Source organism: Gambusia affinis, linkage group LG10 (assembly GCF_019740435.1).
Source record: "Gambusia affinis linkage group LG10, SWU_Gaff_1.0, whole genome shotgun sequence".
Taxonomy (NCBI): Eukaryota; Metazoa; Chordata; class Actinopteri; order Cyprinodontiformes; family Poeciliidae; genus Gambusia; species Gambusia affinis.
In genome coordinates, this window is record NC_057877.1 from 23,862,947 (window position 1) to 23,877,878 (window position 14,932).

Below are 14,932 nucleotides of genomic sequence, written 5' to 3' on the forward strand. Positions count from 1 at the left end.
TTTAAAATAGGAAAAAATAACAGGAAATTGCTTTTGTAATCATAGCTTGTTATGCTACTTTGGAAGAAATATAAGGAAAAGTATATTCTTATCTGACTGAAACCTTGAAAAAAATAAAATTAAAGAACAAATTATTAGAAGTGTTGGGGCAAACAGAAATGCTAGCCATTCATATTGCAGCTTCTTTAGCACACTAGTTTATTTGGTAGGATTTAGTTATTATTTTTACTTTATTTTTTGTTGAATATTATTTTTAGAGATAATAAAGATCTGTCTGATCCACACTTCTTAAAATTTGGTGCTGGCAATACAGGGTGTCCAAAATGCGGCCTGAACTGAATTTGTGAGGCTGTAATTAAAGAATGATGCAAATTTTAACCCACCACCAAAAATATATGATGCAAATGGAGACTTCTATTTTGATTCAGGGCAAAACAATTTTTTCTCAATTCAAAATGTTTCTATTCTGAACCCTATTGGGGTTCAAACACAAGTATTCATCTTTTAATAACCAAAAGTTTCACTTTTTTTATTAAATTTTATAGCAATATGATCATGTTTATTCTGTGACTTTTACTGAAAAGCAGATTTTGACATATTATTGGTTATAGCAGGAGTTTGTAGAAAAAGAGACAAAACAACATATACTTTTTCTAATCAAACCTGCAGTAATCTGCGAACTTTATGCCTTTATTTTAATGAATCAAACGTACAGCACTATGTTTTGAGTTTTGGATCTATTTATACTTCAATTTCCAACAAACATATCAGACTACATTTGTTTAATTTAAATATTGCACGCTTAGTTTATTGTTGAGCGTGTGGTTATAAAAGATCTCAAGTGCACTCTTTTTGTCAGCTCTTAAGTTGCTTTTGATTGGATATTTTGACCCACATGATAAAAAGTGACGTGATAAAATGTGAGAATCAGAGTTGTCCAGCAGGTGGAGCAAGATACCCATTCTGGGTCAGATACACAAATATTCCCCAGACTGTACAAAAAATAGCCTGGCGTTGCATCATTTAATGTCCCCATCTATGACGTCTGCAGTGCAGAAAAAGAGGTTATGTAACAAACAGGTTGGTATTTGATATTTCAGATCCGCGTGTCCTTTGAACAAAGCAAAAATACACACTGAAAGTGTGTTTTCAGTGTGTATAAAAGAAAACGCTGAATATGAAATACAATGACTGTCAAATTAATAGTGATGCTTAAATTGGCCCATTTTAAGTGAAACATGAGGTGATATTTTATCTGATGCAAACTGTAACCCCGGCCGGGGGTGAAACAACTGGCATTTGTTTTACTCAGCATAAGGTATTTTGAATCTCCTGCAGCTCTTGCAGGAGGTTGCATCAGTTCTGTCAGATGATGCCACCCGGGTTTCTGCTTAGAGCGCCCCCTAGAGCTGCTACCGCAAGGTGAAACTAGTCACATTTTAAGCAGGTTGGAAACAAGTGAGCTCATATTTACCCACAGCCAAGGACACATGGGAGGCAGTCTGTGTCGGTATCAGGGAGTGTTTTCAGAACCGGATGAAATGGCCTCAGCCTTGGCCAAGAGATAAGGCAGTTAATATAAAAGTTATAGTTCAGGTGTTTCCCATCAGGGGGATAAAGAAACGCTGCAGTAAGCAGGCCAGCCTAGTGAAACACTTTGTGGTCTGGATGCCAAAAAACGATTGCTTCATGGAGGTGTGGACGGTGTTGAGGTTTAAAATTTTACCCAGATAGATCTATAGTTCTCACAAGTCTGAACCAAAAGTGATCCACGCCATCTTAGTAGGGAAGTTCATGCCTAAAGCATAACTGTCGCATGGCTTCGAGACCAACAAAAAATATATACATGTGGAAAAATAGCTGGTGTTGGGATCAACCCCTATCATTCGGAGAAGGAAAACATGTCAGAATATGTGACCAAACAAACTGCCTCCGATCTCATACTATAGCTAACTACCTAGTAAACACGAAGAGTGCGTATAACATGGAGGAGCTTCACTGCCCCACTAGGCTAAGCTACATTAGCTAAGCTAATTTTGCTAGTTCGGCAGCAAGTACAACAGCAAATATTACTAATATTTAGTATTAAACAGAGCCGGGTAGAGTACTAAAAAATTTCCATCAAGTAAGAGTTGGTTGTGATTTGTTTATTGTCTTAACAACTCCCTGCCAATAAACTGCACGGACTTGTGACGTCACATTAGAACTATGGATGTTTCGGTTTCTTTTGCCCGTGACATATGTAATGCGCCGCTTCGACGTTACATGTCCTCTATTGTTAAGATAAAAGTGCTGATCTAAACGAAGCAGCTGTTTATATTAATTTAATAATTACAAAAAAATAATTATTCGAAAGCGCAGACTGAACTCCGCTGCCGTTACTACTGGCATACTATAGTTTTAAAACAGCGCAGAAAATCAACGTCATCGTTCACGTCTCTCTCTGTTCGCTGATTGGCCCGGTCAAAAACCGACCGGAGAGAATCCGAGTCAAAGGGAGAAAGCCCAAACTGTGCCGGAATCCAGAACTTTTGAGTGGAATTGCATAAGAAGAAAATGACTAGGTTATGAGCACAAAAGATCAGAATGTTGTTCAAAGCATTTTATTGCATTTTTTCTTTTTTTTAGAAAAACAATACAAAAATCTGTTGCAACTGTCAAATGTTGCCTTGAATGAACTGCAATCATTCACATGGTACAGTAAAGTGCTTATTTTAAATCAAATCTTTTGTACTTAAAGGACTTTTATTCTTTAAATTTCTTCCCCTGAGCACAAAAGGCCTGGGGCTGTTCAGTGTTAAAATTAGGCATCAGTTGACTAAAATGCTTGCGGACTGTATCAGTATAAACAGACTAAGCTCATGTCAATGAGAGGAGCCGTTTATAACATGTGATTCATGTTGCTGGAATTTTAGACGCCTGGCCTGTGGGCTACATTCAAACTGTGGGAGGCTTGTGATACTGTCCATTTGAATGACTGTATTTTAACACTTTTTTTTTTTTTCTTTTGACAAACAATACAAAAAAACAGAGGCTGCAAGATTTAATTCACCCCCTTTTTTTTCCCTGCAAACAAGAAGGCAGACCAGAACAAAATCTGCCACCGGACAGATGTTAGAAATGGTCGTGACCAATTAAACTCTTAATTATATCTGTGAGGATATTAGAGTGTGGCCAAAGTGTGTGCGTTAACAAGTTTCCAGCCCTGTCAGAAAATAGGGAACAACTTGGATGAAGCTTACAAAGGGAAGAAAGAAGGCAAAAAAAAAATACTGAAATGTATAGGTATCTTCAAAACCCCTAAAGATTGCCTGGATCATCAGCTTAATGCTTTAAGATTGATAGCAAAGTAGTTTCCAACACTGGAGAAGAAACAGCTGCATATATAAACTTCAAGTAAGTCTTATTATAAGACAAAAACCCCCATAATGATGTGTCTGTAGAAAGGTATTTAGAACTATTACAGTGTCCTATTATCAGCATAAAGGGGCCTTTTTGAGACCAATTCCAGAGTACCGCCGCTGCGCTGCTAACAGGACATGGACACATAGCAGTCTTCTCACGTCTCAATGCTACATGATGGATTACATGTTCATCGTCACAACTTGCACTTTCTTTGGTGAAATGGCTTCAGCGCTGAGACGACGTCACCAGTCCATTACCTTTCACGTAATCGGAACAATTATTACCAACTTTCACATGTACAAAAGTTAAAAAAGAAAAAGAAAGAACGAAAACTAGCCTTCAGTGGGCATGAACGCTCCAGATCAACTAAACAAGCTTTGTGTATTTCATCTCATACAGCATACTTTCAACTTAAAAAAAAAAAACAAAAAAAAAATTAAAGGACAAATTCTGGAGCTATATCTGAACTGAACAGCACCAGGATTAAAAAAAAAAGACAATACACTCATCTAAAAGATAAAAATGTGGCACATTAATGTGGAGTTGTCAGAAGATAGAATATAAGCTCATAATACAGCTAATTTCAAATGGGTTTTTTTGTTCTTTTGTGGAATGTTTTTCCTTTTCAAAAAACATTTTTCCTGAAAAAAATATTACCAGCTTTTTATTTGAAAAGCAGTTTTGTTGTTCCGGAAAGGGTGTTTGTCCCCCCCCAAAAAAGAAAAAAATGGTTGAAATTTTAGATGCGTCTGATGGGGGTAAAACAAAAACAACAAAAAGATAGTCTGCTCACAGTGGCCATGTGCTTTTTCAAACCCCTTAAAGGAGTTCTAACCTTTACTTGCAAAATATTTAAGGTTAAATATCAAATGCACAATTTTATCAGAAAAAAATTATATATATATATGTATGTATATATATATATATACACACACACACAAAATCTGCTTGTAGAAAAAAAAAAATGTAAAAAAGGGACACGTTGTGGATTCCTTACACTGAAAGTAACACTGACCCAATTTCACTTGCTAAGCCATTTAAGAGAATCTGAAATTAGCCTGAACCAACATACCAGTAATACAAGCTAAAAGTCTGTACTGGGTGGCCAGACACTTGCAAGCCGTCAACTTTTATACCATCAGACCTGGTCTGAATGTCTCCAATAACAAGTGCTGCTGTTAATTTGGCATACATGGTCAGATCACATTATGGATTATGGACAGAAAAGGGATCGATTAACATTCTTTGCTCTTAAAGCATTAAGTGCATGGCCACCAGGCTGATGAGTGCATGCTCCAGAAGCTCAAATGAGAGAATGGAGGGGAGGAAAAAAAATAAATCTGAGCCGTCTCTAGCCACAGAACGGGCTGCACCAGGCACAGACAGGAAGTGGCTTCCAGCCCGTTCAGCCTCTCTGATACAAAATCCTTTTCAGAAGAACAGCCTTCATATTGGCATATTGCATAAGCTTGTATGTTTCAGCAGATGGGCCGCTCATGTGTGTACATACAGGCAAAGAGAACATTCCAGATAACTTAATTCACAGTGGATCCAGTTGTAACATGGGAGCAGCACAACAGGTTGTCCTTTGGTGTCTGAGCTTAAAGTTATGACTTATAAACTGAGTCATATGAAGGAGAAAGAAAAAAAAAAAAAAAAAAAAAAAAAAAACAAAACACTATCCCAAAACATGAACTGGCCCTCCTCTCCAACCTGAATGTGATATTATGCAGGCCCTGTGTAGTTGTGCTTCAGAAGTGCTGCATAAAGGTAGAAGGCATTATTTAGAGAGATGGCTGGAAGCGCCGTCCGTCTTCACAGGTCGGGACCAAAGCCGGATTGAGAGGAAAAAGAGGGAGGAGCCAAAACTGGGGAGGAGTGGTGGGGGGAATCAGAACAGTCCAGCCTGGAAAGTCCTTGTAAATGAGGTTTCAGGAACTCCAGGATGAGACAGTTCAAGCGCAGTCTCCCACGATGACGAGAGGAGCCAGGAGCTGGCAGAGCTCTGCAGCGGAGACGGGGCCGCCCTTCAGCTGGCTGCTGCGCTGCCTGCGCCGGGCCAGCTTGGAGTTGGATGGAGGCGACAGGCGCATGGAGGAGCCGCTAGCAGCTACAACCAGCGGGACTTCCTGCTGCTGCTGTTCCTCCATGCCATCCTGTTCGGCCAGCTGCCGGTTTACAGCCATGGCCTTGTCAGCAAAGAATGTTAAATCCACAGCACTGCTGTTCCTGGAGGAAATAAATCAGAAAAAAACAAATAAGCTAAAAGAAAAAATATGTTTCAAAGCAGGCATTATTGGTGGATAGGGTTACAACGAATTATTATTTTTAGTTATCAATTATTCTGATAAATAATCAGATCAACTACAAAAGCCTCTTAAGACATTTAAAATTGCAAATAAACTAATTTGAATAAGAAAAATTGTATTGCCTAAAATGCAACAACATATGATTCCTTTGATGAATTTGACACTAAAACTGCCACTTGAGGAGTTTTAGGTACAACATGTGTACAGACAAAGTTCTTTTTTATCTTAAATGCAAAATGTCTATATATATATATATATATATATATATATATACACATAAATAAAAATATATATTTTATACAGTTTTGCTAATTTATTGCTCTGAATATGTTGATTTTTTCAGGAAGAAGCTTTTTTTGAGTCAGTACTCCAGTATATTTGGTGATTATGTTGTTTTTATTACATTTTACTTTTGCTTTTATGATTTAAAGAAATTTGAACTGTGTTCTAAATTAGTTAATTAATAATCAATTAATCCTATTAATCGTTTCCTGCTGGAGTTTTAAAGTTGCCTTACCTCTGATGGATTATGGATGTTGATAAAATGTCAGATGCTCCCTATAAAGAAGGAGACACAATACTAGATTAGTGATAAGGTTCAAAGGTCAAACTTCCCAAGCATTTGCAGACATGCAGCCTGAGCTTACCCCTTGTATCCAGGGGTGCTGCAGCACCTGGCTGGCACTCAGACGTTTTTTGGCATCCCGAACCAGAAGTTTGGATATCAGGTCTTTGGCACTTGAGGAGATGTGAGCCCAGTCCTTCTCTGGGAACTCGTATTTTCCTTCCTGGATACTTTCAAATAAAGTGTTCTGCAGGTGGAGAGAGATTCACCGTCAGCCATCTTTGTTTTTACTCGTCTCACATTGTGAAAGAATGAAAGCATTAAAGTATTACCTGGCAGGTGTGGCAGGGTTCTCCCAGTTCCCATCCGCAGTCACCGCCACATCTGCCCACGAAGGGCGGATAACCGCTCAGCATGATGTAGAGGATAACCCCGAGGCTCCAAAGGTCGCAGCGCTTGTCGTATATTGTAGCCTCTTCACTGAAGGCCTCGACTACTTCAGGTGCCATGTACTCTGCTGAGCCACACTGAGGGAGAAAAACAACGTTTATAAGGATCGGAAAATCACAACCAACAGAAACAGAGATGTGTTTGCTGATGTCTCAAAGCTACAAGAGTTAAGGCTGAAGAGAAGCTATTTTTACACAGTCATGTTGATCAAATTTTAAAATTCTGATTCAGTTTGATGATTTTGCTCCCGTCATGAAACAAATGTGGGGAGCTTTAGGTCAACACTAAAGCTTTACACAACCAAGTTTCTTCCTCGCTGTGTAACTAGGGAAGAAATTAGGCCAAACAGCAAAGCAGTGGAAGAGGATTGGCTGTTCTGTACAGCCTGGTAACTAACCAGGCTGAGCTTTGGTTAGTTACATAACCTTGCAACACAAAAGCCAAATGTTTAAGTGGTCTGAGAGAGGAGATGAGAAGCAGGTCGTTGGTTCACCAGGACAAAGCTTTAAAGCTTATTGCTGGGGATTAAGAATATACGTCAAAGTGTGACTTCGCATCATTTAAAAAAAAAAAAAACAACAACAAAAAAAACATTGCATTTCACATAGAAATACCACATATCCTTCCTGTTTAAGACGAACAGCGTTCACATACACTGAGCAGGCGTTCATTGTATCCCAGCACCATATACCAGCTGTCGCTAACACCCCCAGCTTCCTTATGCAATAAAATTCACTGCGCAGGAACCTCAACTCAAACAAAGCTGCTACTGTCACAAAATCCCTTCCCCCTCCTTTTCACCACCATGTCTGGGGAGACTCGGTACCCAGACAAGCACACTGGATTTGGGCCAAAATGCCATTAAACCCCAACAATGATGCTTTAGCTCCTCCATACTTAAGCCACCAATGGAAAGAAGTCAGCTCTTTAACAGGCTGGTCGAACAGTCTGACAAGATATATAGACGTCAGCAAACTAAAAGTGTGAGAGAAAGTATCTTTCTGGGGCATCACTCTTCCTGCACATCTGTTGCAATTACCTTGTTCACTTACAGTAACCCTCTCAAAACCTTCCTGTAAGCTGCAGTTATCTTGTACTCTGCGGCTACATTTGGAGGCAGTGCAACCTGGGGCTTTCCACCAGCCATGTGACTAGTCAGGCCATGTTGGCAGCACTGATGACACACCTCTGCTGTTTGTAAACTACAGGATTATCTTGAAGAGGTTTACTGGCTGAGAACATGTTCGGTCATGCAGGCGCACCTGTAACAAGGAACAAAAGCAGTTCCTTGAATTAAAAGAGCATTTTGAGCCTTCTTGTTCCGGTTCTACTCTTTAACTGAAAATATTTTAAGCAAAACCAGAATTCGTATTAAATTAGACCAGAGGAAGCTTCATGTTCTCTCCCTTGACCAGAATCATTTAATTTATAAGTTTCAGTGGAACTGCTGCCAGCATGATCTGAATTTAAAAGGCTTTGGGAACAGCTAGTTACAACCAGGAGCTGCAATAAATGTGTGATCACTTATTGTGCAACAGCAGCTGTAGGAATGTGACTAAAAGGGGGCAGGGTGCAAGAACTAATAATGAAGTGACAATCAGATAACATTGTTCCAGTGATCAAGGCAACAAAAACAAGCTTCAGCGCATGACCAGACTGGGGATTTGTCCCTCCCCTTTGCTCACTGCTACAGCCAATCACTGCTCAGTTGCTGGGTGGTGGGGGGAAGGACCAAAATTTCTAGAATAAGCCTTATGAACAGCCTTTGTGTTAAAAACAAAGGGCAGAGTGTGGCTGGGGCTTCTGGGCGGAGACTTGTGCAGAAGAGGCATGATTCTGTCCCTCCTCAGATGAAGGATGGAAGGAAAGGAAACGAGAGTTTGTATTTTCAATATCCATGCCTCAGGACACAGCCTTGTAAAAGTTATATTGCCTTTTTTAGTGGTGTTAAATCCTCAAGGATATTACACAGTGTTCTAACCTTGGGATCAACTCATCTGTAAAAGAAATCCTACAATCCAAAATATCATTTCAAATCCACTCAGAGCCTCAAAATACGACAGAGTTCATTGAGGAGCTTAAAGAGTATGACACAGTTCAGGTCGGTGCAAAGAAGCTACAGTTACACGTATAGAAAGCCCCCTCTCTCTTCCCAACACATTCCTGCAGGCCTGAATGATATCCTTCACCTGCTCCGTTCAGTCTAGTCAGCCCAACAACACACTGCATGTTGACAGCAGAGGAAAGCTTTCCAGTTCAACTTTTCTGATTCTGGGGACGGCAGATACCGTTTTCTGGATACAGTTCAGAGGAGATTCTTCCTGTTAGAACAACATGGGGGTTAAACACTCATAACCTCCGAAATCATGGGGCTAAATATTTACAACTGATAAGCTAGAGGACGCTGACATCAAGCAGACGGCCTTTCTTTTAGAAGACAGTCATCGTATTTCGGAAAAGCGCGGTTCATAAAGAGGGTATTTGGGAGTCAATCCAAAGCCTTTCCAAGAAAACAGCGTTGCTCTGTACGATCATAACCTCGCATAACGCGGCTCTAGTCCCAATCCATGAACTGCTCTGCACAGAGAATTGCTTAACCACATATCAGTCAGCTGGATTTGATAAAGATATCATTTTACAGCCTGGAAATAATTTCCCTAACCCCAACAGGCACATAAAAATCACACAATTTTTGTGTGACATGAGTTGCTAAAAATTACTGATTTATAAATGTTTCTACAGAAAAATGTTTATAAAATCTGGACTTACAGGGGTGAGGAGTTCGGGAGTAGAGATGGGCGAGCTGTCACTGTTCAGTTTGATCCCACTGCCCAAGTCAAAGTCACAGATTTTGACTGGAGAAATCTGGCAAAACAAAAAGAATTTTTTTCAGTTTGTGTCATTCTGCTATAGTTAAAAACAAGAAGTGTTATCATAAATTATATTTATCAGCCACATGTGTTGGCCTTTGAGCTAAGTGGACAGATAAGTCACCTTGTCTGCACTCTCACAGAGAATGTTTTCAGGTTTCAGATCTCGGTGGGCCATTCCTGAAAGACATTTAAATAAATCAGACTTTTTATTACACCAGCTGTTTCATCTGTCTGTCAGAAGAAACTCATCACTGCTGTATGCATGTAGGCTTACCTTTGTTATGGAGGAAATCTAGAGCACTGGCGATGTCATGGACAATAACACTGGCTTCCTGCTCGCTGAAGTGCTGCCTCTTGTGAATTTGCTCCAAGACTGACCCTAATATGAGGGTAAAGATGCTAGTTTAGCCTTGTGGAAAAGATAACGGAGCAAAACTATCAGCGGAAAAGGTAACGTACCTCCTCTAAGCTTTTCAAACACCAGGTAGAATTTGTCTTCCTCTTCAAAGAACTCCACCAACTCCAGAATATTCCTGCAGAACGATGAAAATAAATGTTTAAATAACATCAGTTATCCAGTTATGTGAACATAAAGGTATCCTGTGGTGGGGTGTGACTACCAAATGCATTTTGAAACAACAGATTATGATTAAATATACCTGTGACCCTGGCACTGGTAAAGCATCTCAACCTCACGGAAGACACGACTGCGGCTATGACCTGGTCCTTTTTCAATCATCTGAAACAGAAGAAAACATGGATTAAATATTAAATTAACAAAAATGATTTAGGAACTTCTGTGTTCACAAACAAGAATACTGGTTTGGTGTAATTTTACCAACCAAATATTTGAGAACACTATTTGACTGCTGCCTACTAACTTTTATCCCACTTATTGCACTGTTGCAATGACATTTGATCCTACTTTCAGATGTGCTGGTTGGGAATGAGCAACTTTCACAACCACACACTCTCCTGTGAATCACCTCTGTTCTTCAATGGCCACAGCAGTTTTCCTAAGATCTCAGATTCTAATCCCAAACTGTTTACAATAACAGAAAGCACTCTAAAAATAACTGTCTGGAAACACCACAGCGAGGCCAACAGCTGCACAACGCCCTCCCAGGAGAGACAGACTGCTGACAGAGCAAAAGGCCTGAAATTTCCAGCCCTGGTTGGTTATTGTCTGATTTGGAGGCTGCACATGCCTCTCTTCCTGGTAGCTGGATTACTGATTGTATTGAAGGCCAGAGGGGCCCAGAGCTGCAGTGTGTGTTAAGGATTAATGCACAGACAGGAGGCTCACGAGCAGACCAGTGCCTGTTCACTGATTCTGTCCGAGTCAGCAGCAAAAACACAACTATGCTCTCCTGAAAGAATAATAAAAAAAAGCATTTAAACTAAAATTAAATATTACAAAAACACCAAGATTAACACTAAACTGATAGATTCCATGGAGTTTATTAAAAATAAACTGTTTAAAAAGTCTTCACCAAGTTAAGACCATCATCTATTGTAATTTCAATATAAAGCCTTTGTCCTCAGCCTATAGCCAGACACGCTGCACAGACGCCTGCAGCAAACCCACATACAACCAACCCAAAACATCCACTGCCTGGAGGGGGAGGGGAGAGACAGGACATCTGGCAGGAGCAGTCCGTACCCCCTCTATTTCTCCAAAGACCTCCAATAACCACCAACCTTCATGCCTCCTCCTCCCTGCATAACTGCCACCCACCCAGAGCACAGAGCAACCCACCCTGTACTTAACAAGGACAGTAACTACACATGGTGTGCATGACCACTTTATAGTGTTTATGACAATGACATGGAAGGAAGTTAAGGAGCAGCTTTTTAGTGTCCAACCCCACTCCCTAAAAAAACATCTACAAGCAAGAAGAAAAGTAGAAAGTTCCAGCAAGTTAGGAAAAGTTTCACAAAAAGTTCACTTTGTCTTTGGAAGACCATGAAAAAAAAAAGTAAAAGCAACGCAAAGTTAGAACAAAGCAGTGTAAACACATTGGGTCACAACCCTCACCCACCACCCCCTCCTTCCTCTTTGGGTTTTGTTTTGGAACAGTTCATAGCACATAATGTTCTCGCTATGAGCGTCCTCTGTAGGCAAAAAGAGCAAAATAAAAAGGGGGCGGGTATATCCCGCCAAGCACTCCGATAGGCTCAAACTAGAACTGGGAGAGGAAGTATCCGATAACAGCAGTTAATGTTGCAAGTTGAAAACAGTGCAGAGGCAGTACAGCAAAGCCTTTGCAAACATCCACAGCAGAGGTCTGATCTCAAGCTAAACAGGAACATGAAACAGGGTGGGAATTTCTTCAAAATCAAACTAAACAAAAAAATAAGTAGTACAAATACCACATTATGAAAATCTCCAAATTTTCTCCAGCGGTTTCCCACAAATCTTTTTGCAAGCAGCAAAGAAACATCCCATTTTCAGAGAATCATATCTGCTGATCACACAGAAGACTAAAGGCTGATGCAACATTGTAATTGTTTTCAAAACATCCCATTTATGTGTAATGTGTAGCAATGCCTTACCTTGACAGCATATTCTTTATTGGTGATTAGGCTGATGCAAGCTTGCACTCTGGCATACGCTCCCTCTCCTAATACTTCTTCTTGGAGTCTGTAGACATCTGTGGACCAAACAGCAGAGAGAAATTGACACTATATTGACTAGAAATGTAAGATTTGGAAATACAGTTATAAATATTGCTGCTATGGCTGATAACAAATATTATCTATTGTTTGTATTGCCCTAAACTGTGAAAAACGAACCAACCAGATGCTGACATTGCATCTCTGCTTCAGTTAAACACCTCCTAATCACTGTCATATGCACAAATAAATACCACATGGCCAACTCCCTACTGAGACGCATACAATATCACCCCAGTTTTACTTATACTTTAAAAACCCTAACTTTGACTCATACCGATGTACAGAAAGCCTCTAAACACCACCATAGTATATATAAAGACAGGAAATATTTTTACCCTCGAATCGTCCAGAGAAACTGTCCGTTGCTCGGCAACGCTTTTTCTTCTTGTTTCTCTTCTTGGCATCAGGAATGTCAATAGGCTGGCTTGAAGGCATTTCTAACCAAACAGATTTTTTAAGCACATGAGTAAATGAGGACAAGACAAATGAGAATTAAATCTAAAGCACGTGATGCAGACAGTTATAGAAAGAATGCTTCCTAACCAATTGATCAAAAGATTTGTTATGATTTGTGCAGATTTAAAAGTAGTTTTCAGAACCTCAGCAGAGCACACTCACCATGTCTTGGGGCAGAACCAAAATTAAAGGAAGAATCAATGTGATGGGACCCGTTCTTGGGGAAGTCCTCCAATTCGAATGGATTTTGGCCCTGAGAAGTCATAAACATATTTGTTATCTTGATTAACTTCTAAATAAAGATTAGTAGTAACTTATCACTGATATGACAAACTATAGTCATGGTACAATCAGAAGTCCTTGCTAAGGATCAATGTAGGTATTCCCATTCTTATATGTGTTGCTGAAGCACCCTTAAGCAACCTGCATAAGTGTGAGTAGTCAGAAATAAAAAGGGAGCTTGCAGCAAGACGATCACCCCTTTAACACAAGCCGATAGACGTCCTCTGATTAAAAACTGCAGTCTCACACAACAAAGCTATAAAAGACGGCTCACCTTGAAAGAGCGGTGGAATCCAGTGACTTCGGTAATCTTATTTTGCACCATTTTGCTTTGATTCGGGGGATTTTGTTCCCTGGAGGATGTGCGGCGGCAGTGGTTTTATTTAGCGGTGTATCAATTTGCACTTCTCCGAAACCGAGTCGTTTCAGAGAGAGTCACAAGTGATGACACTGCGCTGGCTGGTACGCTTGCTGTGGCGTTGTTAAACGGGAGCCCTGCGTGGACAAGGCAAACACGCCCACATTAAGGAACATTTGAAACAAAACTACCATAAGCTCCAACATCGTCTCGCTTATTTGTTCTGTGTACACCAAATCCAACTCGAGCGTTCAAATACAGAAAATCTGTAACACGGGCTAGCTAGCAAAAGTAGGCAAATACAATTTAAGCAAAATGCAGGGAGATGCTAACAACCGTTAAACTAACCCAGACTTCTGCTGTGGGTTGGTGGTGCAGCGCACGCGACTTAACCGTTAAAACTGTAACGGTCGACCAGCAGAACACTAAAGTCGCCATTTGCAAGAAAAAATAACATAAAATGAAGTGTAGTTTACTCACCCCGTTGTTAACGTTTATAGCTCCAGTGTTAGCGTCGTTGTTTGACCCACTGCTCCAACGGCCGCTGAGGGCAGTCAAAGGGGATATTCGCCGGATAATTTGTGCGTGGAAGGTGGCTGGAAAACTACAGCGTGGGTGCTTTTATAACCTCCTGTTGGCTCCTCCCTCCTTCCCACTCCAAAGGACGTGATGGGTCACGTGCTTTCTAGAAAAGGACATGCTTGGCAAGGTTCCATTTCGCTTTATTTTTAATATTCAGAACATTCTCTTTGAACCGAAGAAAGAATATATTTTTCGCTGCTTGACAAGGATTGAGATTTAACATTTAATATCTTTGGATGCGTTTCTGGGAGTATTTAATGAAAAGTGTTGACAACGCGACAGCATTGCTCGCCATTGAGCTCTGTTTTGCTTTAGAGTCATTACGAGGGGATGTGTGTGGAGGAAGGAAATGGTGAGTACGTGCGTGTCGGCACAGTACAACTGTTCTTGTGAGGACTTTTCAATCGAGACGGACTTCAAAGGAATGACGACCCAAGCACAAGTTGTCGACAGTCGCGACACGGATCATATCACAAGCTTCTGCCGATGAAAACACAGAACATGGCCCTGTGCAGGAAGAATTAATTTTAGAAATATACCCACCTTGTTTATTTTCTTTGGAATATGTATATGCGTAAAACGTCTTTCACTTTTATATTCAGTTGCATCTATGATGTTGCTAAAAATCCCCGTCTGACTCAATGCACACACCTCATTCCAGACATGCGTTCCTTTATGCAATGTTGTGAAGAGATTGTTTTTAATACGTGGGGTGTTTCATTAAAATGTTTGATTTAATAACGTAATGACAGATTATGCTGTCAGAGTTACACATACTTTAAAGTATGTTTGCGTTAACACAATAATATTTTTTTGTAAATTATGCTTTGTTTTATAACATTTAGGATTATAAAAACACTTTGTGTATTATACAGTGTACACAAATATGTGATTCCATCAGTAATTCTTATTTTTTTAATCATCTTTACAAAACATAGACAATTTAAATGTGTGTTATGACTCTATACAACAT

At 40.0% G+C, this 14,932-nt stretch overlaps 1 protein-coding gene across 1 annotated transcript; it reads right to left on the minus strand.

The window, feature by feature from the left end:
* Positions 1–2,587: 2,587 nt before the first annotated feature.
* mknk2b (MAPK interacting serine/threonine kinase 2b) lies at positions 2,588–14,917 on the minus strand. Its single transcript, XM_044130557.1, has 14 exons — positions 13,858–14,917; positions 13,294–13,514; positions 12,900–12,990; positions 12,617–12,718; positions 12,159–12,256; positions 10,262–10,341; positions 10,062–10,135; positions 9,877–9,981; positions 9,724–9,779; positions 9,499–9,594; positions 6,612–6,806; positions 6,362–6,526; positions 6,232–6,272; positions 2,588–5,634 (listed from the first exon to the last, which is right to left on the minus strand). The coding sequence occupies exons 2-14, from the start codon at positions 13,342–13,344 to the stop codon at positions 5,361–5,363; spliced, it is 1,428 nt and encodes a 475-aa protein (XP_043986492.1). The 5' UTR covers positions 13,345–13,514; positions 13,858–14,917; the 3' UTR covers positions 2,588–5,360.
* Between the last annotated feature and the right edge of the window lie 15 nt (positions 14,918–14,932).

Bases quoted from the DNA above. Each gene is read 5' to 3' on its own strand.
- mknk2b (XM_044130557.1), bottom strand. From the start codon at position 13,344: ATGGTGCAAAATAAGATTACCGAAGTCACTGGATTCCACCGCTCTTTC. The intron at 9,595-9,723 runs GTGACTTATCTG...TTGTTTTGCCAG, and splicing joins TCTGTGAGAGTGCAGACAAG to ATTTCTCCAGTCAAAATCTG. The intron at 6,807-9,498 runs GTAAGTCCAGAT...TTTCTCCCTCAG, and splicing joins CTCCCGAACTCCTCACCCCT to TGTGGCTCAGCAGAGTACAT.